This window comes from Myzus persicae, unplaced genomic scaffold, assembly GCF_001856785.1.
Source record: "Myzus persicae strain clone G006 unplaced genomic scaffold, MPER_G0061.0, whole genome shotgun sequence".
Taxonomy (NCBI): domain Eukaryota; kingdom Metazoa; phylum Arthropoda; class Insecta; order Hemiptera; family Aphididae; genus Myzus; species Myzus persicae.
The window spans coordinates 1,415,952-1,442,526 of NW_019100913.1; the positions used below are offsets into that span (position 1 = coordinate 1,415,952).

At 34.9% G+C, this 26,575-nt stretch overlaps 1 protein-coding gene across 1 annotated transcript in view; it reads right to left on the reverse strand.

Annotated features, from left to right (window-relative positions):
- Window positions 1-26,575, reverse strand: part of LOC111026771 (zinc finger protein ZIC 5-like) — a 56,780-nt gene that overhangs the window by 21,582 nt on the left and 8,623 nt on the right. The window contains exons 2-4 of the mRNA XM_022304907.1: window positions 8,933-9,847; window positions 6,900-7,266; window positions 5,677-5,876 (exon numbers count right to left, since the gene is read on the reverse strand). Of these exons, the coding sequence (XP_022160599.1) occupies window positions 5,677-5,876; window positions 6,900-7,266; window positions 8,933-9,847 (1,482 nt within the window). The remainder of the gene's footprint in view (window positions 1-5,676; window positions 5,877-6,899; window positions 7,267-8,932; window positions 9,848-26,575) is intronic.

Consider the following 26,575-nt stretch of genomic DNA (forward strand, 5'->3'; position numbering starts at 1 on the left):
GTTTACGGGTGCGGCGGCGACGAGAGGTTTTCGAGGGACGCGATGAGGTTCGTCTGCGTGTATACGGCGCAAGGGATTATATATTAAAGTGGCCGCCTACTCCCCCGCCGCTCGCCACTCGAGCAAAGCTGCTTACGAAAATATTATTTCAGTTCACTCTAAATGGATTCGGACAGACTCTCTACTGCAACTGTTACGTACCGCCGCCGCCGCATCATATATATGTATAGGTACCTCTACTGGTGGTAGACGCTCACACAAACGCACACGTTATTTCTCTACCCACACTCCCACCCATACACCACCCGTGGCATAACACACTTCTTCACCCGATCTCTTGACAGAACCTTTCGTTTCGGTTTATTATACGCGTATTATATTTACTCTGCAAAACCACGACCAACCACCGCCAACCGCAGTACATATATCTACTTCCTTGAGTTTTCCACAGCAGGTATACACATATAGTACCTTCCCTCAACCACTCGAAACGTTTTGTCATCGTCGGTAGTGTTTATATATATATATATATTAGTACAAGTGCAGACCGGCGTGGTGAAGTTTCGACGACTTTCCTCGAGACCTTATAATATTGCATCGTATATATATTATTGTCGACGCACGAAAACATTTTCATTAGAACTCAATGTACGGATATAAGACAAACAACGAGAGCAAGTGCACACGGAGTTGCTTTTCGATTAAAACTATACGATTGTTTTTTTGGTTTTATGTACATAATACATCGTACGACATGCCAATATGATCAATTTTCGTTTTCATCGCATTAAAAGTTTGTGTGGAAACGCGATATAATACTATTACTGATATTATTATTATTTTTCCAATTTCGTATGAACAAACCGGGTTTCTATACAGCAAGCGCACCTCTCACCCATGTCATATTATATCATCCTAATCGATTAGGATTATTATACCGTATTACACCCTATAATATAATATAATTATTTAAAGAACAATAATATATAAGTTTATGAATTGGGTTTTTTACACCAAGTAGCGAGAACCAGAGATCGGTTTACCCAGATTATAATTGGGTACCATATATTCTTTTTGTGACGGTGATTTTCGCAAGTTTTTCTATAAGCATTTGCCCGTATTCAATTTGTCACATTATCACATTATCAGGTAACATATTGTACTTAATATTAACAAAAAATTAAACAAAATTTATATTAATTATATGTGAATCGAATTAGAATACATTTGCTTGCATATTTTCCAGTATAGATAATAGGTATACTAGAAAGACGCAGAAACTATCTTTGAAATTATCTTAAAACGTTAATAGCTAGATCATATAAAATACAATGTCATACTTGGCGGAAAACCAGATTCATAAAGGTATGTCGGGGAATATCATTAGATTGTATCACAGCGTATTTGTTTAAATTTCGACGGTATTACACGGTTTAATATGGGAAATTGGATATAAATACGCTATCGCGGTACTGCCGTCCGCAGATCCCCGCCACCACACGGCGCTTATATATAATAACATATAATCCCCGGGAATGAATTTCAAGGATAATCCCGGCCAACAAACTTCCCCGCGGCAGTGGTTTAACACCAACACGCGAGCACAGCGTGTGTACGTGTACGCGGCCCGACTGCAGTGTTATGGTACCACACCGATTACAGTGATAATACTTGGCTTTACTTCTAAACTGCTTGATACCGTATAATATACTTAAACGATCGTTAAACGTACGCCTATGCCGTTTAGCACCGTTAGCCGCACTAAACGTTCATCACGCCGACTCGGGCTTTTTTCTCACTCGGCGCCACCGGAAAGAGCAAATTTATTTATCGGCCTACGCACCATACGTGTGTGATACGTACGGCGTGTCACACAAAATAAAAATCCTTATAGGACATTTCAAATCTGAATTGAATTCGAAATCGATCGTAAAAAATCTACAGGTATCATAAATAGGAGTATCTGTTGGAAAATTGTAAGTTCATTGAGTTAAGATTTGAAACTTTTCCAAGACTAATGTGTCACCTTGAATTAGTTAAGCTAGTTGAATTAGTATTTACTTCTAAAATTTCTAAGAATTATAAAAATTAGTATAAATAATAATGAAAAAATAACTCAAGTCTCGCTGTAGCCTGTAATAATTTCTTGTTTATATATTTATGTAGAGCTATAGTTCTTTTGGTCTTTAGCCAATAGTGGTTGGATAACGTAAATTGTATCGGCTGCTATAAAATATATAACTCTTCTAAATATATCACTTGAATAGGTAGCTGATTGGCTGAAGTCTAAAAAGTTGTCATTAGCTAAAATCCACTGTTAAATTTAATATCAGTCAGGCGTCGGACATTATCTATGAGAAACTTAATTATATATACCTACGGAAATACGGAATACTATGATACCTTTATCGACCATAGGAACTATCAAGTTTATAAAAACCGAATGCGACGTACTCTCAAAGTCTAAATCGATCGAGCGACAGTCGTTTTTAGTAAGTTTATTTTAACTCGATAAAAAAAGACAAATGGTGCATTAAAATACAATCGTCCATTGGAAAGTAATCGCAGATTCGATTTGGGGCAATTGTACGATAAATTATAGAGGCCAGATGAAATCTCGAGTAGATGTGGCCATGTGGGATATATATAAGCTAGCAGTTATGCGTGCGCATGTGCCATGTGTCATATTGTGAGGTTGAGAAAAATCCAATCAAATCAATTTTGTTGGTCTATTTATTGTATTATCTTTAAAATAATTCATTATTGGCGTGCCATATAAATGAGTACCTTTATAGTCATATAGGTAGCGGCACGTCGAGGGCTGACGACTTGGTGTTTTCAACCAGTTTTTTTTATTTTCTTTGACCCAAAAATAAATTTGTATTCTTCTTAATTCATTTTTTAATCAACTGAATTTGTATAAGGAGTAAGGACCCACTTTCAGGAAATTAAAAAGGAAAAAAATTCCGACCCGAACACGCGTCGGTCAAGTGCGAGAGAACTTTTTTTCCGGAATTACCGGAGATTTGCCCTCTTGTTTAATTTCCTTTATTTTTTTTCACGTTCCCCTCAGAGAGTATACATATACCTATACATATATATTTTTTTAATTCTAGCAGTTTTTTTCCGTCTCGTTTTAATTGGATGTGTAAAGAGAACCCTCGTGACAGTAAAATGCGAACACTCCAATAAAAATAAAAACAAAAAATAAATGTATACATATTCTTTTAAACATTAAATTAATAAATTACTTTTTGAGCAAGAAAAAATCTATGATCTTTGATACATTTATTGTTCGACCTATTCATACCGAATTCCATTAATTGAATTATTTTTTAGGTATTGTTCTGTCTAGTAATATATAACTATATTCATTTTATTTTAGTTTCACTCATTACAATAACCTTACACCCAAGAAATTAAAAAATTCTCAAAAATTAAAAAAAAAACCATTTCATTTTTGAAATTTATTGAACATACATAATTTATTATTCAACCGCAAAATAAAAATACCTATATCATAATATTAGTACCTATATGTATACTCATTTGGAAGATTAGATGATTAAGTTGAATAGTTAATGTTAGTTTATAGTTATATCATAGTAGGAAAATGACATACTATGCATAAACATGTGATAAATAATCTGATTATAATATTAAACTCATACCTGTATCTAATCTACAAACAAAATCATCGGAGGATTGTAAAAACTGAACGTATTTTTGTATGAACTATTGCTTTAGGTAAACCTACATTAAAATAATTGTTATTGGTTATTATTAATCCTATAAAAACACAATTATATAAGACGGTTGAAACATTTGTACCTAAATACCTACTTATTTTTATTTAAAACTAATTAAAAATAAATAATGATAGAAATGTTGCTGTAGGTACTCACTTACAATATTATATAAAACGACATGTAAAAACATTGATGTAATTTTAAATTATTATTTATAGTTGTTAAAATATTCAGAGGTCGAGTCCGTGTTTCACAAGCCTTTATAACTTCTTTATGTTGTTCGTGTTCGTATACAACAAGGGTCAATCGGAATATCCTTAAGAGTTGTTATTATTATTATTTTTTTATTATATAGATTATTGAAATGTTTACTTATATTTCTGTATAGAAACATAATATTCTAGGTTGTTAAATGCCCTGAAAGGTCGTCTTTGCATATCATAATAATAATTTAATATCCTACCTACGTATTACCAGCTTACAAATGAACGATATCATAATATATCATTGCGTGTACCGTGTAGGGATAATATTATATACCAACGTAGAAACACGCTTGGATGTTTTTTAAATAATGTCAGTCGATGTAGTATACATAATACATATGTATATAATTTGGGGTATTTGTTTGCTTATGCACAATGTAAACACACACACTATGATTGTTCATACACAGGGCATAAATTATATATCTATTTCGTCTATGAAACGGAGATAAATAATTTTTTTTAAAGAAACATAAAATAATAACTAATTTTTATCCTTTTATTATATTTAGTTTTTTCATAATTTTTGCACATATAATTATATTGGGTCGATATTTTTTCATTGTTGTCTACAGTCGTAATTATTATTTTTAAGGCTTTTAAAGAACATGCAAAAATGAGGGCAATATAATATGTATTTCTTTTATAAAATAAAAAAACGATCCATTTAAAACAAGCCTACTGCAATATTCCACCGAAATTCTCAACGATTATTATTGTTACTATTTACTGTTAAACGTCAGGCGACCTCTTAACGAGTAATTAGCAGAATAATTCACCTGGACAAGGGACGCCGGTGATGCGGAACAGTTTACGCGGAGGGTACTGCATGTCGGCATGGTGCGGTGTGGTGCGAGCGGTTTAGCGGTACTCGGGGGGGGGGGTAACAATTAATAGCGTCCGGACGATCTTTTCCGCAAGACTTATGCCCCGACAGCAGCCGTCTTGTTTAGCAATTAATCAGTATAAGTATCAACCCTCCGGTATGCCGTTTTATATATAATATAAAGCAGAGACGTTATTCTCTCTCGACCGTGCGTTTATCTCCATCACTCCTTCTCCGCCGTCCTATAAATATACGGCACAACTATAATAGCTAGCTGCAGTGCGTCGCGCCCACCACCATTACGTAATTGTTTCCAATTTACAACTCCGCCCGGTCGTCGTTTGACCGGTGACACCGCCAAGGACTTGAAGAGAGGACGCAACTTTGTCGTCGGTGTATACACATTTATGCACGGATAGGGAACAGAGAGAAAGAGAGAGAGAGCGACCAACAGAGCGCGAGTGAAGAAAGATAGAGCAAGTGAGAGGTTTTCAAATATTAAAGTGCGAGGGGGGCGACAACATGTTAAAACACGAAACGAGCGACGGCGGAGAGGAAAATTGGAACGCAGCCGTCGTCTTGGCTTGTTGATCTAATTGACTCGTTTTAATGGCTGTCAAAGGAAAAGGATTACAGTGACGGGCCTTTAAGGAACCCTCCGTTTTCTCGACAAATTAGTTGGCCAAAGTTATCCCATCAAAAACGAACCCTCGCGTTGATGCGTTCAATAATACTTTATACACTTTATAGTTTTTTATAGCCATTAAACACGGCAGACCTAACCTATATATTATACGACATCAATCTTAATGCCTTAAAAAAAAAACGCCCTTACCTGTGTGAATGTAAGTGTGCTTCTTCATGTCGGATTTCTGATGAAACCGTTTTCCGCAAAACTGACATGGATATGGTCGGGTGTCTGAGTGGATCAGCAAGTGCGTAGAAAGAGTGGACGATCTTTTGAACGTTTTACCACACTGTTTGCATTCAAACAGTTTTTCTACGTTATGCGCCGATCGACGACAACAGAGCCATCTGAAAAAGACGGCAACCGAGTACAGTATGATAAAATAATGAAGCAATAATATTTTTTAAGTTGACGTTATAATTGTTAACAAGTGTATATAGAGAATCAGAACAAACGAGATTTATCTAAACTCGAAAAGTATATTTGTCGACATATTATAGGCAAAGGTGCGTTAGTATACAAGCAGTGTTTTGGGCTTGTGATTGAACGTCAATAATTATATCCACAACACTGCAATACGGCGCAAATGTCTATTTTCAAACAATTAATAATAAATCAACGAAATTCGGTGACTTGATTAATATTGAAGTAGTTATGTTTTATTGTCAAGAGAAGAAATTAAATAGAATTAAATTTATTGGTGTGTTTGTTATACGTATAATATATTAATACGAGTATTATCATGTGAACAGTATGCTTATTATTTTTTTTTCAAATTTCTCATTAAAATACAACTATAATATACATTACTTTTTTATTTGATCAACAAAATATAAACATTTATAAGACATGGATTTAATGATTTATCATGCTGAAATTCTAATTAAATACATTTCTTTCATCTCACGGACATGCTTTTCATATAGGTACGTCTTTAATTTACAAAATCTAAATTGTTGAAGGCAAATTTACAAATTATTGAGGACATTAAATATTTTTAATTCTTCATATATTTTAGGTTCCTATGTTTGTTGTTTTATACTTTCAAATATTATTAATACCTATCACATGGCTATAGTAATTAATATTGATTAAACATTTATTATTGATAAAAAACTCATAATTGGAAGACTTAAGCTCAAATAATTGTGATGAATAAAAAATTGTTTGCTGTAGATAAATCCATGTAAAGTTTTCATTGCTCAATAATATTTATTTAAAATAAAAGTCGGTGGCTGTGTCATAAAATCTTATATTTTATAGGGCGATATTGATGATTATGGAGACAGTCTGGTTGAAATGTAGAACACAATATTTTATAATTATTACAAAATATGATAACGATATAGAACGGGTCGGACACGACTAACCGGTGTTGGTTCAGGCTTATCTCGGCACCGAACGATTTGTTGCACAGCTCGCACGAGAACGGCCTCTTGCCATTGTGCGACCTCCGGGAGTGCACCTCCAGACCGTGGGACGTCGGGAACATTTTGTCACACTTGATGCACGAGTACACGTCGCCGAAGACGGAGCCTCGCATCAACATGTGGTGGTGTCGCATGTGGCCGCCGGGGTCAGTCGGTGGCGCTGCGGCCAGCGGCTGATTGGCGCCGGGCGCGAACTGCTGACGCAACTTCATCATGTCCTCGGCCGACGGGTGCGGCACCACCACACCGCCGGAAGTCTGCTGTTGGCCAGACGAGTGGAACGGATTGGCCGCCGGTGAACTCATGCCTACAACATGACACACGCACGATCATAATGTTTAACACACTTCTCATGATGATGATGTTAGGTTGAGGTAACAAAGGGGGCATATTTTGTCTCAGCTTTGGCGAAAGAGTATCACATGAATTAATAATTAAATTATGATTTATGGATAAAAAAAAGAAAAATGTTGACAGTTGTTGTTAGTGAACTATTTCAATCGATCAATGTATGGTTGGATATTAGAGTATAGTCTAGCATAGACAATAGTCTTGGCATAGTTTGAAAAAAAAAGGTTTTGAACTAAGGTACGTCTTGTCAGCCTCCAAATGTGAAGGGAGAATTATTTAGTTATAAATTCATAATAATTTAAGGTTGGGTATGGATTAGATGTACGAAAAACGGAAAATTATATGAAATACGTCAACCTGCGTTAATTGTAAACATCGTGAACTACCTATAATATATTATTATGTAATGGAAGGAAAATAATTTAATTATTTTTCTACTCAAAACTGAAATGTTGACCAATAAATAATATAAACTTACAATAAATATATTGTGTATTGTTCCTAATTTGAACATACATATATATACATATAAATACGCAAATATGGAATCGAAAATGGTTCGGTAAAAAAATAACTTCCTGAGTAAAATGTATTGACTATAGGTTAAATTGTTACTTTCATTGTATGGTATAGGCATATTTTTTGATATTTAATAAAATGTATTTTTTAAAGTGCAGTATGATGTATTCAATTATTCCATTGATTTGGAAACTTTCTAATAGTACAAATATGTTCTGCAATTAAACTATATTGTGACTATTCAATTTACAAGTGAACACATTGTGGCGCCAAGGTCATTTCCTAGAACCCTTCCCTCTATTTCCTAATCAACGACCACGATAATACGTCAGCAACCCTCATACTAATAAGTAATAACTAATCACACACATAAATTATGGATAATGACATATTAGAGGTACATCGTACAAACAATTTCAAACATTTCATTGGAGCAATAATAATTTCTATCTATTTATTTATAATTGCTTATAGCTATAATATTCTCTTAATTGATACCTAATAAACCAAAAAATTACTACCAATCGAAGCAATATAGACAAAAACTACAATTACAATTTTTTATTTTAACTGTTAACTACGGAGTGAATGAGACACATTTAATCAAAGAAGGTGTATATAGTTTATGGTTCTCTTCATATAAAACAATATGTAATTACAGTGTTTTCGTTATTTTATAACAACTGTTTCTTCAACTCATAACTTTGAATAAATTTAGTTTTCATATAAACATTTGTATTAAACAATTCAAATTATAAAAAATTTAAAACCATGAAAGTTTGACAGTTGGGTACTTTTGTGAGAATACCAATGATCGCCTCTATTCAATATTATTTGTATTTTATTCCTTTTTGAATTATGAAACAAAAATACATCTATCATATTCCCGTTTACTGTCGGTAACTTTTGTTTGTTTTTCCCATTTTTTAAGAAAAGCATTGAGCATTTTCTACTTTTAATTGAATGCACTAACGATGGAAAAAAATATTTCTAACCGTCACAAACGCACGGAACACTATGTAGGCCCTATAGTACAGGGATTAAGAAATACAATTATGTAGAGAATTTGTAATTGAGTTATTATAATTATATCGTTGACTTACCCGTTGAGGACAGAGGATGGACAAAAGCAGCGGCGGCCGCTGCCTGGACAGCGCCCAGACTCAGATACAACGAGCTGGTGAGCAAGTTGTGATTGTTATCGGTGTGAGGGTCACCACTGCCGCCACTGCAGCCGCCGTTGCCGCCGTGCTCAGGTGAACCGCTGGACGGGTTCAACATGTTGGCGGCCGAATAGAAGTGCGGGTGAAAGCTGAAACCGGAAAAGTGTTTCTGCAGCAGAGTGTTGGCTGCGGACGGGTGCAGGTGCACTTCCTTCCGGGTGTCTTTGATCAGGTCCGGGAACTGGACGGCAGGGTACAGCAGTGATCTCGTTACCGATATGGTATCCACGGCTGTTATAGCTGGCGACTGCTGCTGCTGATGGTGGTGCTGTTGGTGGTGCTGTTGATGGTGTTGTTGCTGCTGGTTATGGTGGTGGTGATGGTGGTTGAACGGATGTCTAATAGTGCGGGGCGCGTCTGGCTTGAGCAGCGCACTGACACTGAACGCCTCAGAGTTCTTGGCGGTTACCGGCGGCTTGCGGGCAGTCACCTGCACCATAGATACGATGGGCTGAGGGGGCTGCTCTGGTGGAGGAGGGGTGGTACCGCATTTGGTCACGTCGATGTCCGGTGACGCCAACCGGCTCTCCACGTCTAGTTCGGACGATGAGGACGGCGATGGCGAACTCCTCACCGGTGACCATATCTTCCGGGATGACTCCCTAGCGCATCGGCCGCTCTTCACTTCCCGTTCGTCGTCGTCATCGTCACCAGGTCCCCGACGGTTATCGATATCCGGTACATTGAGGCTTTTGGTGATGTTGTTGTTGTTGTTCGCAGCGTACGATGTGTCGTAAGCCGAACGGCTGTCGTTGAACTTTTCCACCAGGCGACTGATGCCGAACTTTATGCAATCTGGAAACGGAATAAAATATAGATCTTTATTAAAATAACTAGCTGACCCAGCAAAAAAATGTTGTATTGCCAAGTAATAATTTTTTTTAGAAGTACTTAACTAAACCAAAAATCAACGAGAACACCAACTAAAATTAATAGTAACCGTATGTACGTAAATATGGTTTCGATAAGATTTGTGGTTTCTGAGATTACGGATTACTAACAATCGCACACAATAATTTTATATTTACTGTATAAAAACACTTATAGATAGACAAAACATATGATGGTTTTTATGGTTTTTATGGAATTATCTAAGTATGTTTATTTGGTTTAAAATGTGAATATTGATATAAGTTACAAAAACAATCTTTTAAAAAAAAATTATGATATGCATAGCCAATTACTCAATGCATTATTAGTTACTTATTATACAAAGAAAAATTGATCGAAACACCAGTCATCACTACCCTTACACAGTAGGACTTGTATTATATATTATACTACATAGGTATCTTTATAAATTATAATTTTCAGATTGTTTTATAATATATGAGTATATAGTGTACCTACAATCTACATGAATAAATGTACAAACGGGTTTATTTAATTTCATAAAAGCTAATTTGTGTATGTAGTACTTGTAAATCGTAATCAACTGTATCTCTCACCTTAAAGTTTGTCCCTGCAGACAAAAAATTGTTTTCTAGTCAACATTTTTAAAACATGATTTCGTACAATATGATGCCGTATAGAAAGCCATGACATTATCATGGTTCATATTTGGCAAGAGGTAGTTAATGAAACTATTTGTTTTCACGTTTCAAAAATCTGAGATGATCTAATTATATAGAGCTCTATTATACATTTATAAAGCTAATGATTACGCAAACATTTTGAAAGTATAAAACCTATGGGAACTAATATCCATTCAAATATTTATGTGAGTCCCGAAGCCCATCATACAGGAGATGGGCGGCTCTGCATAACGCATAATATTATATAGTTGGCGAACGGGTGTACGATACCAAACACTGTCTGTAATATACACGCACAACGCATAATATAACAAAATACAAAATATACAGGTACGCATAGACGAACGAAGCAATCGTTAACGTTGTTTAGATTGCCGTATATTACAGCCATCTCGCGGTGCCCCTCATGCCAATATTTACTCGACGTGTGGTCTGGGCGGCGGTCCCTAAGTCCCCGATACGCCGCACGAACTACACGAGAAGGGTTGGGAAAAAATGAAAATAAAAATTATACCCGCACCGAATTATATACGATTGCACTCATACACACACACACACACACACACACACACACACACACATAAATTATCATAACGTCGCAGCAGTGCATATACCTGGAGCGGGCACTAAGCGTATAAATAATATATCTATTTATATATGAATATAAATATTGCGTTATATACAGCCTGTCGCAGTGTCGCATGACGTTCTGCGTGTTGTAGATATATGTATAGCTCGCTAAGCAAACACATCACGTCTACGACACACTCCGGGGCCGCGACTGTCGGTTGCCGTGCGCGCCAGGATAAACAAACCGTCAATTTTTATCAGTAATAATAATATATATACAACAATATATATACACACACATACACGTGGTTTTATTATTTACGACGCGTGCAATAAACCGTATATAATATTATAGATGACTGTCGTGTGTTATTTGTCTTCGTTGCACTCTCCCCTTCACAAACTACCCGCACCACCACCCACCTCCAATGACCAACCGGTATTTAAATTATAATAAATTCGATACCACAACGCGTGCGATATATTATATCCGTCCGATATAGGTACCTCATTCCCGCTATGAAGCTCTTTCGATTGTTTTTACCGTCCATCCAGAAACGCAGGAACGTGAGGAACACGTGTAAGTGGGACGAGGATTCGTCACTAAAACCCCGTGTGGGCAGCCATCCGGGAACTAGCGACGTTGGCCGAAGTTTGACCACGGAGCCAGTTTGTCACTGAGGCCAACCACCGAGCCCCACCAGGCTCCAATATTTTTTATGTTTTTATTACCATCGTTACCTACTTACGACTTACATATCCATATTATCATGTTATGTCTAGTTCTGGCAGAGGCGCATCGTAACCTTTCGTTCGCACAGTGGAAACGATTTATCACAGCTACTATACTATGATTTTTATCTATAATAATATTTGTATTATAATATAAAAAAGACGAAAAGAAATAGATATCTATCTCTTTTCACCTTTGTGGGACTTAGTACCAGGGTGGCAGGGCATCATTTGACTTTCTATTATGTCTCAAAATCTCCAATCAACGAAAAGTTACAGTTCCTACAAAAACACTATATTTAAATCATCGTATGTGTAGTCTAAGTCACAATACACAGACATCACACACTTTCATCCGTTTCAATATCGTAAATGAAGAATCTAAGCCAAAATAATTGTTCAAAATATGTTTAATTGAAAAAAAAAAACAGATTTTGATGCTTTTATAAATTTGATTACTCGTGTACAGTTGTATTTGATATATTTAGAACTAATATATAATATTTATTTCAACAAATTGTTTGCACCCTTAAAGATAAATTATTGTAAAAACCCATCCAAGGGTGACTACACATATAAAAGAAAATTCGTCACACCGTCATGGTTCTTCATAACATAATAACTATTAATTGATAGAGAAAAAAAGTTGTTGCTTTTAAAGTTGACAATAACAACTGTTACGAGATAATAATACAATAACAAATAAAATTAATAATATTGATTCCAATTTCACTAAAACACATGTCATGCTTATACAATTCTACAAAAATTGGGTTATAAACCTATATATGATTCAGTTGCACAAACCAGCATTAGGTATTTAGGTAGGCACTGCGCTTGTAATATACGACTAGTGTGAAACACGATTCATTTTTAAACTTCAAAATGGCATAATTTACAAAAATAATAAATGTTCACAATATTATCGACCATCAACTCCTCCACTCACCATAAAAAACCTAGCTGAAATCACACGATCATTCGATGATAATACATCATTGAATCGTTGAACTCGGTCGCGTCAAGTACAACATGTAATTTACTCAACGCATACAATATAGGTAGGTGCTACATTGTTGTGTATAATATATCCATTTGAAAAACAAATCCATGATACGATTGTTTGTACGGAAATCACCATATTGACAAACGTATAACATCATTACCAGATAGTAGTATGCTATGACAACAGTGCAATATTGGGAATGGTTAAGCCGAATAGCGATTTCTGAGTCACTGCGACGACTTTCTATGTACAGCATGTTACCGATTATGACTTGAAGATACGCGACGAGTGCCTATAGCTAAAACACAAATAATATGTACGCTATATTACTATATAATAATATAAAGTGTACACCTGTGCGCGCAATATAATGTAATAGAATAAAATAGTACAATAATGACGTTTCTTTGAAAAATTTACGTCAGAGACTCCTTTGTCGGCGGTGGCGTTCGAACACATTGATATTATTATAATATTAGTACATATTATTATTAGACGGGCACCTAGTACACCATCGGTTGCGATGCTGTTGCTCGAACCCTTCTGCCATTCAAGCCATTATAAATCGTTCCTGGGCATTTTCGATTCGCTATACCGAAAACACCATGTGAAAACACGCCGGGTACAAACTATGTAATAATAATATATTATACGAGATCCTTTCGCTTTTCTTTATTCTTTTCTATCGAGATTATTCATGAATGCTTCGTGAACGCTTTAGATATAATATTATATTTATATTCGTCGGCGCTATCGACGAGTGAACACCGGTACGAATATTATGCGCCTTGAATGATGCACACACCATAATAGGCACAAAGTATCATGAATTTAACATTTTCAACCGGAACGTCTTTATCGAGTGATTTCTCGACACTTGCTTTCGCATCCGTCTTAGATTTACGAGTGATCGGCACTATACAACGTGATCGCGTAATCCTCTATATTCTATACATGCATATTTAATCGATGTCGGTCGTATATTTTATATTTTGAACTTGTCTGTTCGTTTGTTGCAGAACGAACGTGACAAGTGTTTGCAGCTCATAATGCTATTCTGTTACACGCGTAGTATGCATTACGTTGTAAATTATTTTACGACTGTTGTCACAAATACGTTAAATATATTTATAGATGAGATTATTTTTATGACAGATGATGTGTAAACACGAACAACTACTCGATCGGATAATATTTACAGCGCAATTTGTATCATAAAACCATAAACTATAAATGATTTCTTTTACCGTTCGACTTCAAACCTGTGTCTAGTGCCTACGTATACAACAATATTATGTGTTTAGTGTTCAATGAATTCGAATATTGTTTCGGTATTTGACAGACAATTGTATACACTACCTACTGATGAATAATAACGCAGGTACAACTGTCCAACAAAATGAGTGCGATTGTTTGAAATTATTTTTTCCCGGACGTGAGAAATCCCTTGAATATTATTTCTATTATATAAACACGGAAATAACAGTGATTTTAGAGTGATTATTAATCATTTTCAAGTGATATATTTAACACATAAGTCAGCTAATGATTTATATTTAATTGCATTCGTGGTATTGATAAATCAGTGGTAAGGATTCAAATCAATTCAATTATGAAAATCAAGTGTGAAAACACTCAAGTGTCCGAATGGGATCCTTATTACATTATCTTGTAACATTCATTCAGTTAATTCCTCAGCACAAAAACCATTTGACGATTCCACTCATCGGTTCATAATATAAATCACTGTGAAAATGAATACTGTTTTTTTTTTCTATAGTTGAGCTATGGATTGGATTTAGCTTGTGCATTAATTCAAGGATAAACTTATGCAGATAAAACTTGTATAGTAATAACTATTATAATCATTATAATACCTACCTATAGTGTGAATATGAAGTGATATATTAATCCACGATCGATTGGCTACAAAAAAACGACAGTAATGTTGTTCGTTGGCTTTGAAAGAGACGCGACAATGATGTATAAACGGCAAACAATTATGCAATACGTGTAATATAACATAATAAAATGATGATGCTATCACAATATTAAATTATATTATTTGTTTCGCGATATCTACTGAGATAAGTTGTAAACGTTTGTTGCAGGCTTCTTAATTTTTTTTATAATTAAAAAAAATAAGGCCTAGCTTACATTGCAGATAATGACTTGGTCATCGTGTTATGAATATAATATTATGCACCTAATACCTATCTATAGATGGTTTTGGTGTGAACTACCAAACTGTTTTTATTTATAATTTCAATAAAATCAAAAGCGAACTACTTTATAAATGCATTCTCTACATAATATTTTATTTGTAGAATTTTCATATTTTAGAAAATATAGCCTATCTACATAATTTCTGCCCCTCAAAAAGCGATTGTTTTAGCCGCCGTCCTGTTGTTAATAATCCGAGAAACCGAAGACGACACTGGATAATACCAGCGAAGAAGATGGACTACCCGAGCGTTTAGAACACATTGTTGTTACACAATACTCATTTATCATAATAACGATGAAGTAAGTATTGTCTAATATCTCGAGTGTCGACGGCTGACCCAGTCGGGCGTTTGTCACCATGCGGTCATACGCGTCACAACCTCCGAAACCCGCGACGTCGCGATTGTCGTGAAACTATTGCTATGTATATACGTGCATAATATAATATACTTACAGACGCGGGCTATGCGAATAATTTGTAATTAGGATCTTGTCGCTTGAATCGAAATGATTAATTGCAGTTGTTTCAAACCCCATGCACGCGAACGAATCGATTCGATAACAATACAACGTTATTGCGCGCCCTCCCCGAGTCTATATACCCCCGTGCTGAAATTAGATGTATGGTGTATATATATGTATAATAAATGTGTGTATGTGTGTGTGGGTGTATGTGTATAAATGTACATAAACTGTGAATAATCTTACTCGTTGGCAATTTGTTGGGCGGCGTGCGGGGGAGAGTGAGCGAATGACCCAGAAAACATCTGTTTCGAAAATCGCGACCGTATTCATCGGTTCGCAAGCGAGTCCCTCTTTTTCTATTTTCCTTTACTCCTCCGGACCAAAAACACAAAGGCCACGGGGGCGATTTGTTGTAACAAATCCAAAAGGGTATATATATATATATATATATAGACATTATGTCGAGGGTACATAATATATAACATATACATATACAACACACGCACATGGATAATACATATATAATATATACTCAACCCAGTATTTAACCCTAGAGGTAATGATCTAGAAAGGCTTTAAACAAATTCTCCACGATATATTCTCCTGCGGCCGTTTATTATTTCTTTTCGTATACCGTTCGACGACCCTCTCGCGTTTAATGATATTTAAATGTCCTCAAATAATAATAATACACTGTGTTCGATTACGACACCCCTTTCGCAGTAATATACGACATCAAACGGTCGAAAAAGCACGCGCGTTCGAGTAGGTTAATAAATAATATATGTATATAATAATACGTGTGGTTGCCGAAATCGTCTCCCTATTGCCGTTACCGACGGCCATTAGCCGTTTGGAGGCCAAGGAGCTTTTAATTTTCGCCCTGTCGCATAATCCTTTAAACGACGTACGTAATTGGAATTCCATTGTGGTAAATCCCTATTTTATCAATTATAGATTTCATTTTTATTTCCTGCTTTTATATATAATCCTTTCGACGTCACGTATCGTCAGCAAGTCCCGAAATTCATATCAAAAAGTATAGAAATCGCACGTGGTCTTCCCTCTATCACCTCCCTCTTTTACCCTCTATCTTTCTCTCTCTTTCTCATCGTCAATCCACTTCATATAAAATATTACTCACAGTCATCGGGGGTAAGTTCGGTTTATGACTACTTCGAACGTAATATATTTTTATTTCATAATCGTATATTCTATAGGAAAGAAATTAGAGTATCATAAAATGTCTAGCCTGGTATCAAGTACGGCCATTATTACAATAAAACTAGTAATAACAACCACCATAAAAGTAATCGTAGGCTTAGCGTTGAGTTTCAAATACGTCATTGAAAACGTCACGACAATATTTCGTTGTAAGCCAAGAAGTTAAATCATTATAGTTATTATAAAAATGCTGTTTCCGTTTCACATACAATAATACAATATATGTTCCTACTATTATTTTGTTTTATTTTGATGTCAAATCTGTGAAAACCTGACGAGTGTCAATTAACGATATGGCACAGTGATCATAATATATTATGTGATTTTCGTAGTCATAACCAATAAATGACACCAATTCAACATATTGTAATACAATGTATATTATAGCCTAACCCACTACGTAACTATACTTTGATCGATTTTAATACATGTAAGAACCTAAACTTTTTGTCATCGTTTCTTACTAGAGTTAAATTTATAGGATATACCTATATACGTTATTTATATAAGTATATTATTGCCTAGATTTTTGCTTTGAAGTCAAAAAGTTTCCTCTATGTTTTTTACCTGCGATTTTACTTAACCATTAAAACCATACACCACACTACCAGAGACTCGTTTATTTTGTAGAGTGATATTCGTCAATAGATATATTATATTACATTTACTATTCTCATAATTTATGACAATTATGTAACTGCGAAATGCCAACAAATGTTGGCACCCATTTATATAGATCTATTATGACCCAAATTGTACACACCTTATTCTTACGAGTATTAGATCACAATTTAGGGGTAACTGCATCAAATAATGAAAAGTCAAAAATAAGAACCACCTTAGTATAAGTATTATAACATTATTGTTATTGCGATGAGAAATTATCGAAAAAAAAATGCGACAATATTATGAGTTATAATTTATAATATTCAAATATGAATATAAGTAGGTACAACATTAAATACAACCTAAATATTTTTAAATGTGTTATTCACTATACTATGCGTAATTATTAACCATTTTATATAACAATAATGATCTTTCTTATATTAACATGCATACATTTTGCATAAAGCAGACAATTTGGAGAAATAAATTTTAAAATGTTTTTGATCAAGGAAAAGATGGAAATCGGTGTTCCGGATTCACTGCAGGGCAGGCACGTGTAGCTGTGGATCTCTATTATAATATAACACCATACCATCTGACTTTACGACGTCCGCGCGTGTATACAATCAAAGACGTAGTCGGCAAAGTGCTCTACGAGAGAGGGAGAGAGTGAGAGAGAGAGAGAGAGAAAGAGCTAGAGAGTGGATGAGAGAAAGGAAACGTAAAACCATTTCGGGGCTAACCGTCTGATTTAATTAGTTTCAATCTGAGAATCGTAATAATTTATACATGCTTTTGCGCACAGATCCACGAGAAGGAAAGTTATACAGCTACAGCGGCGGCAGGGTATATATTAAATATGCAGATCATCAGCAGCATCAGCAACAGTACAGCAGACTATATCTCTTTCTTCTATGCTTTCTGCGTGTCTAGAATATTCTTTCAGCGTTTCTACATATATTATACATATATATATACATCAGCCAGTTCACCTTTTCTTACACTCACACACACACACAAACACATTCACACATATTTACTATGATATATAATTTATATATATATATATATATGTACTTCGGGATGAATATATTATTCTATTATACAAAATGGATTCGAAAAGGGACGAAACAGGAATCTCGGGCCCCCGAGATGGTCTATCCGCCACCGCCGCATTTATATGTATATATATACATGGCGAAAAATGGCGGAATACCCGATAGTAATTACACCACTCGGCCGTCGCGCGTGTAGTGTATAAATGAACTCGCCGGCCGCCCCTCGCCGCCCGTCCAACCACTATATCGTAGTCCGTCGGCGTTTAATTACAAATACCAGTCGCGGTTCGGCCCGGTTCAGCCTTGGCGCTTTTTCACCGGCGGTGGTATGTCATTACCAGACCCACCCCATCCATCTATATATATATATATCCAACCCTACCCTCCACTCATACCCTTATAAACGCGTTCAACTTCCCGACACTGCACTGCTGCAGAGTAAATCGTTTTTACACCTCCCGTGATCTCACTCACTCTCTGCTATGTCTCTCGCGTAATCTTTCTGTGTGTGTGTGTGTGTGTGTGTGTGTGTCTCTCTCTCTCTCTCCCTCTTTCCCTCTCTCGGACACACACACACACACACAAACAGTAGGCAACGAATACAAAATATAACCACTAAAATGGTTCCCCGATAACTGCAGGTGACCTCTTCCCCTAGCTGATATTAGGTCCACGACGTCATATTACAATATTGCATATAATATAGATAGTTCATTTCATCTGCGGCGTGATCACACACGTAAAGTAACCACCATGTTTATATCATGGTTATCATTATTATCGTAAGTTATACGGACCATGAAAATCGTCCGATCAATTATAATATGACCACTAAGGAAATTAAGAAATGCATAATTTTACCTATTCCTGTCTAGATTTGTTGGACACATATTATGTCATAACTGCGATATGTAAACGAATACAATATACACGAGAGCAACGTCAAAAACTATAAGTACCTACTATACCACTATACCAAATAACTTTGAAAGAAATAAAACTTGGAATGGCGATCTTTCAACCGCACCGATTTTACATATCAGTATGTGTCTTAAGTGGGTTTTATCAGCTTGGTGTAACGACATGGATTAGGATTTGTTATTATCTTCAAAATTGTTGATGTTTGCCTAATACAGTACAATAAAATCCAAACCAAATTTAAAATCGTTCAACTGCTTATTGGATTTCAGCAGATAACAAGAATATCTTCAAATATACGAGCATTAAGTATTTTATGATTGTTTTTTTCCCCCCATTTCATTTTATGATTCTATCGATATATGCACTGTAGTTTCGGGCTGTAATATGACGTTGACGGTGGCCGTACCGTCTGCATTTCCGTAATCCCACCAGATTAATACCATTAACTCTGTATACCTGTATACACCACATAATATGTGTGTATGTGAATGTGAATGTGTGTGTGTTTATATCACTATGACATAATACTAAATACATATTATAATACTGTACAGCCATAAAACCATTGCATCTATGTAAAATATTGTGTTTATAATGTACATCACATAGACTGCGGCACCGTTTTATTCCTCCTACATTTCACACCGTATTTTATTTACACTGGCTTAACACAATATTTGGTCTGAGCAATAACTATATGGGTTCCTATATTATACTATACTATATTAAACTATAACAGACGTCAATACGCTGATAAGAAGACGACTGCACTACACGGTACACAATCGCTCTCGTCGTGTATTTTAGCTTTGATTTAAATCGTATTGTTCTCTACAAAACTATATATTATTGTATCATGGTTATTTATCATCGTACAATCACTCATCGATGGAGAGTACAAAAATTAATATTCAACCTACACGATCTCGTCGAATTGTAACAACAGTGGGTATAATATTATAGATACGCACGCTATATATGTATTCCTGCAATGCATATGATATCCCGAAAACGTTATGGAATTTTTTTCGGATGTACTTAAAATGTGAAGTTTGTCAGACAAATCGTTCAAATGTATACATTTTTTCGTTGTTTGTTAAAAAAACATTACAATCAAACATTTAAAGACAACGATCACGTGACTGCGGCTGCGTAGCGCCGACATTATATATTAGCAGGTACATACAATATTACACTGACGACGCCGTCCCGTTTCTGTATATAATCAGTTCAACAGCGGTGGCTGTTAATATAAAACCCGGAGAATTGCATACAATTAATCTAGCCCGAGTAATTTAACGCCTACGAATAATAATAATAATCATGACAAGGTTATGTATATGCGTGTGCGCGTTGATTGACCGTTCTCGTTCGGCAGTGTATTTTTGTGAACGCGTTTATACTCTTTGTAGAGAAGGCAGTGCATAAAATTTATATTATGTGCACGACCGTATATACGATATGCGTTTTTCGAGCACTTGCAATATTATAATTTGTGTGTGTGTGTGTGTGTGTGTGTGTGTGTGTGTGTGTGTGTGTGTGTGTGTGTGTGTGTGTGTGTGTGTGTGTGTTTGTGTGTGCGTGTGTGTATAATTTGCCCTCCCCGAGGAATCTGATAATGGCCTGTTCTCCCTTCACGCAGCATCTCACCCCGCCCGACAAAGGATCGTGCATACGCTCGCGGATATTATATATCAAGACTCTTTCCATAATCACAACGGAATTTGCGGGTTATTATTATTATTCGCGCTGTATATATTATAATATTATAATATTATACGCCCTGTCCCGCCGACCTGAACTGCTTTTAACCATCCAAACACCACCCTCATCCCTTCACCCTTCCGTCCAACCGAACTCGCCAGCCGAGGACGAGCTGCGGCGAAATTATGCCGAATAGCTTTTGTTCGCGCGCGTGTATATTAAGTACACGATAATAATAATAATAATAATAATAATGACGATAATAATATTCCCGGGTGTTAATATAACAACCTCGCCGGTGAAGTGGGTACTATATATATATATATAAGTATTCATACCATATAAGTGAGGAAAGGGTGGCGGATGTAGAAGGCACATTAGCACAGAGTGGTCTCTGGTACAAGCACACCTGATGTCACCACTAAACTGTTTAAAAACTCTGATGACCGAAAAACTTTGCGCTGCGCAACTCGTCGTAGGTAGGTGCTTATACATAATTTATACATAATGGGCTAAATCTCGCGCGTACCGTATAACCTCTTTACGAGCCGGTTGCGATATTATATTATATACCTAATATATATATACGGCTATATTAAGCAACAAGCCCGGATGAATGTTAAAATTTCTATTACAGTACCACTACATACTCGCTATTAACCTATATTCACGTTACTTTTAGTCTGTACACGATATGTCCCTGCAGTGAAAGCGACGAGAATCTTGAAAAATGAAAAAATTAGATTTGCTCAGGTTCGATACTAATACAGAGTCATTTAGTGCGAAGTTTAAAAAACAGAAATTGAGAATAATCATATCGTAACCGGAATACGCCTATAATATAGCTGTGGTATTCCGCAGATATTATAAATTTGTATTAATTTTTACATTTTTTAAATAAAATGTGTTGTCAAGTGCGATGTTCGTTTTTCGGTCAGAGTACAATTAAAAGCCATTAAAAAACACAGATCTTACTCTGCAAAAGTATAACTCTTCAAATGATTCAATATTTTTTTTAGAAAATCGGCAAAGCAATGTAGGAGGATTGAGATTTGAGGATTTATAATTGAATACTAGTACAAACTTGGTTAACTGAGATCCGCTTATGTAAATTAATTTATCCGATGTAATATTTTATTGTTATATATATACACTTCGAAATAATATAATACACGCCTGTCCTATCATTCATGCATGCGCCGAGAGGGCTGTCCCCTTTTATGACTGATATAATAATACATTATGAAGTCATTTAGAATTCATACAGGTTCAGATCATTTTGAATGATTTATTTTTATGCAAATGACAATAACGGCTTGGGTTTACTTCGGAATTTTATAAAAAAATATATATACAATCTATACTAAAATACAAAAAGGACTTCATTTGATATAATTATGGTAATTAAAATAACTTGAAGTGACATGATGCCCAAGCAAAAATATCTATTGATATTACTCTGCAGGGAAAATATGAGTACATGTACTCAATTATAATATAATACAGTTACATAATAAGAATTTGTCCAAATTCAAATTTGTGCTTATCGTTTAAAACTTTAAGGGTGAGCGTGGAACATTTAAATTCGTACCAGTATTATTATAATGGTTTGGTATACAGTTGATATGTGTTTGATGTTGATACGGACATTATATATGGGATATTCTCAAGCCATTAAAAACTGAGAGAGCTTGGGTGTCCGATTCTAAGACTGACGAGAATGATTTCAAATGTTCCTTCAAAAAGGTGCGTCCAATTGGTGATAGTTTGTTTAATTTCGTTGAATTTTTTAGAATAAGATATCTATCACGTTGATGTCATATTGGTTGGCAGTTATTTTTTATTAGTCTCTGTATGTCTCTGATAGAGTTGATTTTCGTTAAGAAAAATATAGCCATAAAGGAGATTTGATTGTATTCTTAGTTGTTTCTTTTTTTTACTTTATAATATTTAAGTTAAAATGCCTCTTGACCAATTTTCTTTTTATACGATGGATAGTATTTATTAAATTAAGATAGGGTTTATTGGAAATCAGAGGTTATGAATGCATTTACTTAGGTATTTACAAACAATTTTCAAATGTCTCAACTTCCGTACAAATAAAAAGTGTAGTACAACTAGTAAATTATTCATGCCATATTCTTAACTTATATTTTAAGTATACATGAAAATCAATTAATGTAAAATGTTAATGTATTTTAAATAATATGAAGGGATTCAAACTTTTTGAATTCCGTAAATTAAGTGTAGCTTTATTCAGTTTGTCTTGGTAAAATAATTTAACGTCAAAATACAATCATGAAATAAAGATTACTTTCTTCGCCCCCTTATAATTTTGTCATCACATAATTTTCAGTATGCAACTTAAGATAATCAAACATGTTTATCATACTTCTTTTTCAAACCCTTTGCAATACCGTCATATACATATTATGCAAATTGTATTATATGTGTTTACGGGAGTGTGAACATTATTAAACACTTATAATTATGTTTATCGACATTAATATAATAGTATTAATTATTATTGTGTCTTATATACTGCATAAGACGTAATATAGGTATAACTAATTATTTTATGGTATTGTATTTAAAATTGCTTTGAAACAAATTCGTACTGTAGCCTAAAAAGTTATCTATACTACACCGGAAATGATTATTGAGTGAAAATTGAAGAACTAAAGAACTATATACTAGATTTTATTGTTATTGTTTTAGTAATAATATAAGTAACTATAGCTCATATACATTTGGCTTAAATCAAACAAAACACATATTTATTAAACTTCGTGTATTATATTATATGGTTTGTTTGACTGTGGGCACATGCACGCACGTGATTAGCTCATGCAGATCATAACTTATATTTAAGTTCAACAGACACACACACACGTCATTACGTGAATCTTATGTAGTATATTGTATGTAATAAAATTAAAATCTAAAATGCTTGATTAATATTCGTTATAAATTGTCATAGTATTCTAATTGTTATTAAGTATTGAAATCCATTATTGAATACTTTTTAGGTATTGTGGCCAAACATCAATTTTTCTATGAATAATTTTTTACATCGAAAATATTATAATACACGTTGACCAAATATATGGTAACGTATGGGTTACCAACAATTTCAAAAACAACAATATGCATAGATCAGAACTTCATCACAAAACCTCTCGAAAAAATTTAAATTCTTTAAAATGGTATAAAATTAACGAACCACGATCAATAGTGTATGAAACAAGAAATACATACAATTAAAAACTCAATTACAAAAATGTTGCTAAAAATTTAATTAATGAATAAAAAGATAAATATAATATGTTAAGTATATCAGCAGTATTTATATTTTTTTTTTCATAACCAGCCTACAATGATTACGTTATTAATGTTATGGTAACGTATTATATATAAGTGCCTATAGGTACCTATATGCTATTTAATACTTGAACCAGTTTGTAACAATAATAGTACTTACTAATTTGAATGCCCACAAAAAGTAAACACTTATAATAATTCAGTATTATTATGATTATTTAAATTTTATAGCCTATATACTACACCTATTAAACTGTGATGCAGTTTTGCTTTCTAGGATACACGATAAGTTACTTCAGTACTTACTAGAATTGAACTGGCAAAAGTAAAAAAAAAAGTCAATGCCTTAAAAAGTTATCAAATACAAATCCAATAAAAACTAAATCAAAAGCACTAAATCCCGATTTTTTTTAAGCTATGAAGTTTCGATAGTTTAAAAAATAAAAGATACTTAGGTATAGTTTTCAATTCTATAACAGAAAAATGTTTATATTTTAACATAAACGAGTTGATTTATAGGAGGTAGGTTCATTCGTACATCATCAAAGTGCAGTTGGTTAAAAACTGAATTATAACTGATTTCCAAATATATTTATTAGAATATATAATTTCGAAGGGGCTTTCAGACCTTCATATCTGAGAAGTTAGGTAGTATATTTTTAGGATTTATCATTTCTGGAATCCATGAATACTATATTATACTATATAATATTTTAGTTACAATGTTTCTCTTCATCGTCATACCTATATTACAAATACCACATCTTCCGTGAGACATGCGGCCCTCATACATACGAAAATGTCCAACGCGGAAAACATTCCAATGAGCTAGGTTAGGTCAGTGGTCGCGATGCGAGTAGTAAGGTACGCGGGGAGATGAGCCGCATGTCGCGTTTCTGTACATTTTCCCACTAATTGCGTTTGACGGAATAATTTATCGCGACCGGGCGCGACAAACAATATATTTACCGTCTGGCGACCAGCGGCAGTATCACATCGTAATAATAATAATATTTATATTTATATTATACACACACACACACACACACATATATATATATATATGCGTGCGTGATGTGCTGTGTGCGGGGTATTAAATTATAGAAAACGCGATCCGCCAGCAGCACCGGGCCCCGGGGTGGCGGCGGCGCGCAAGAGGAAGTTGGCAGTGGCGGCGGCAGTTAATTTTCATTAACTGCAGTACGTATAATATTCCGCCACCGCCGCGTAACGCCATCATCGTCGCATGCGTACATCGCAGGGCCGAGACGAGAGTTGACCCTCGACGACACTGACATCGTTTTACCGGATGACTCACGTGCAGTTACATGTTATGATATTTATATATATATATATATACATTTACGAGTATATATTTACTGGTCGCACGCGGGCGGTTCTATTAAGAACAAAATAATAATAACGGAAAAGGAGAGGAATGAGAGCGCTAAAAAACAACTGAGCAATCGTAATAAAACTCTATTAAAAAAAAAAAAAAAATAATACATTCCTCTCTCGGTTTAGAATCTAAAACCGAGATATATAATAATATATATTATTATGAAAGACGGACTGCCGCACGACTTTTACGACGACACCACAATGTTTGATGGAAGGACGAACGGAGGGAATACTTTTATGATTGTTAACCGTCTGCGAGCGCGTGTCCGTGTGTGTGATTCCAAGGTTTAATTTCTCCGCGCACAATCGTCTCCCAAAACAGAACAGTTTTACCGCTGCCCACGTCACGTGCACGCCCACCCTCATCGCCGACGACGTCACTGCAGTATTTTCCGTCTTGGGCGTTGGAGTTTTTTCTTATGTTTTTACCCCTTTCCTGTTCATTTACCTACTGCCCCTGGCCACCGTTACGAAGTTATATAATGCGACAAGTATCCCGCGAGTCCACTCCGTGCGTTATTGCTTCTTAGGCGTACAAGGTACAACTGAGCCACATGATACCATTTTCCATAAATGATACAATTTGTATAATATTTTAACCATTTTTGAACTATTAACTATAGGAAATAGAAAATCTCACTTCTTTTTGTGCTTTTTAAAATTATTGTCAGTAAATAATTTTTCACTCAGTCAAAAACTTGAAAATGTAATACAAGGTTCCTCTTATTAGTTGTATTTATATAACAAAAAA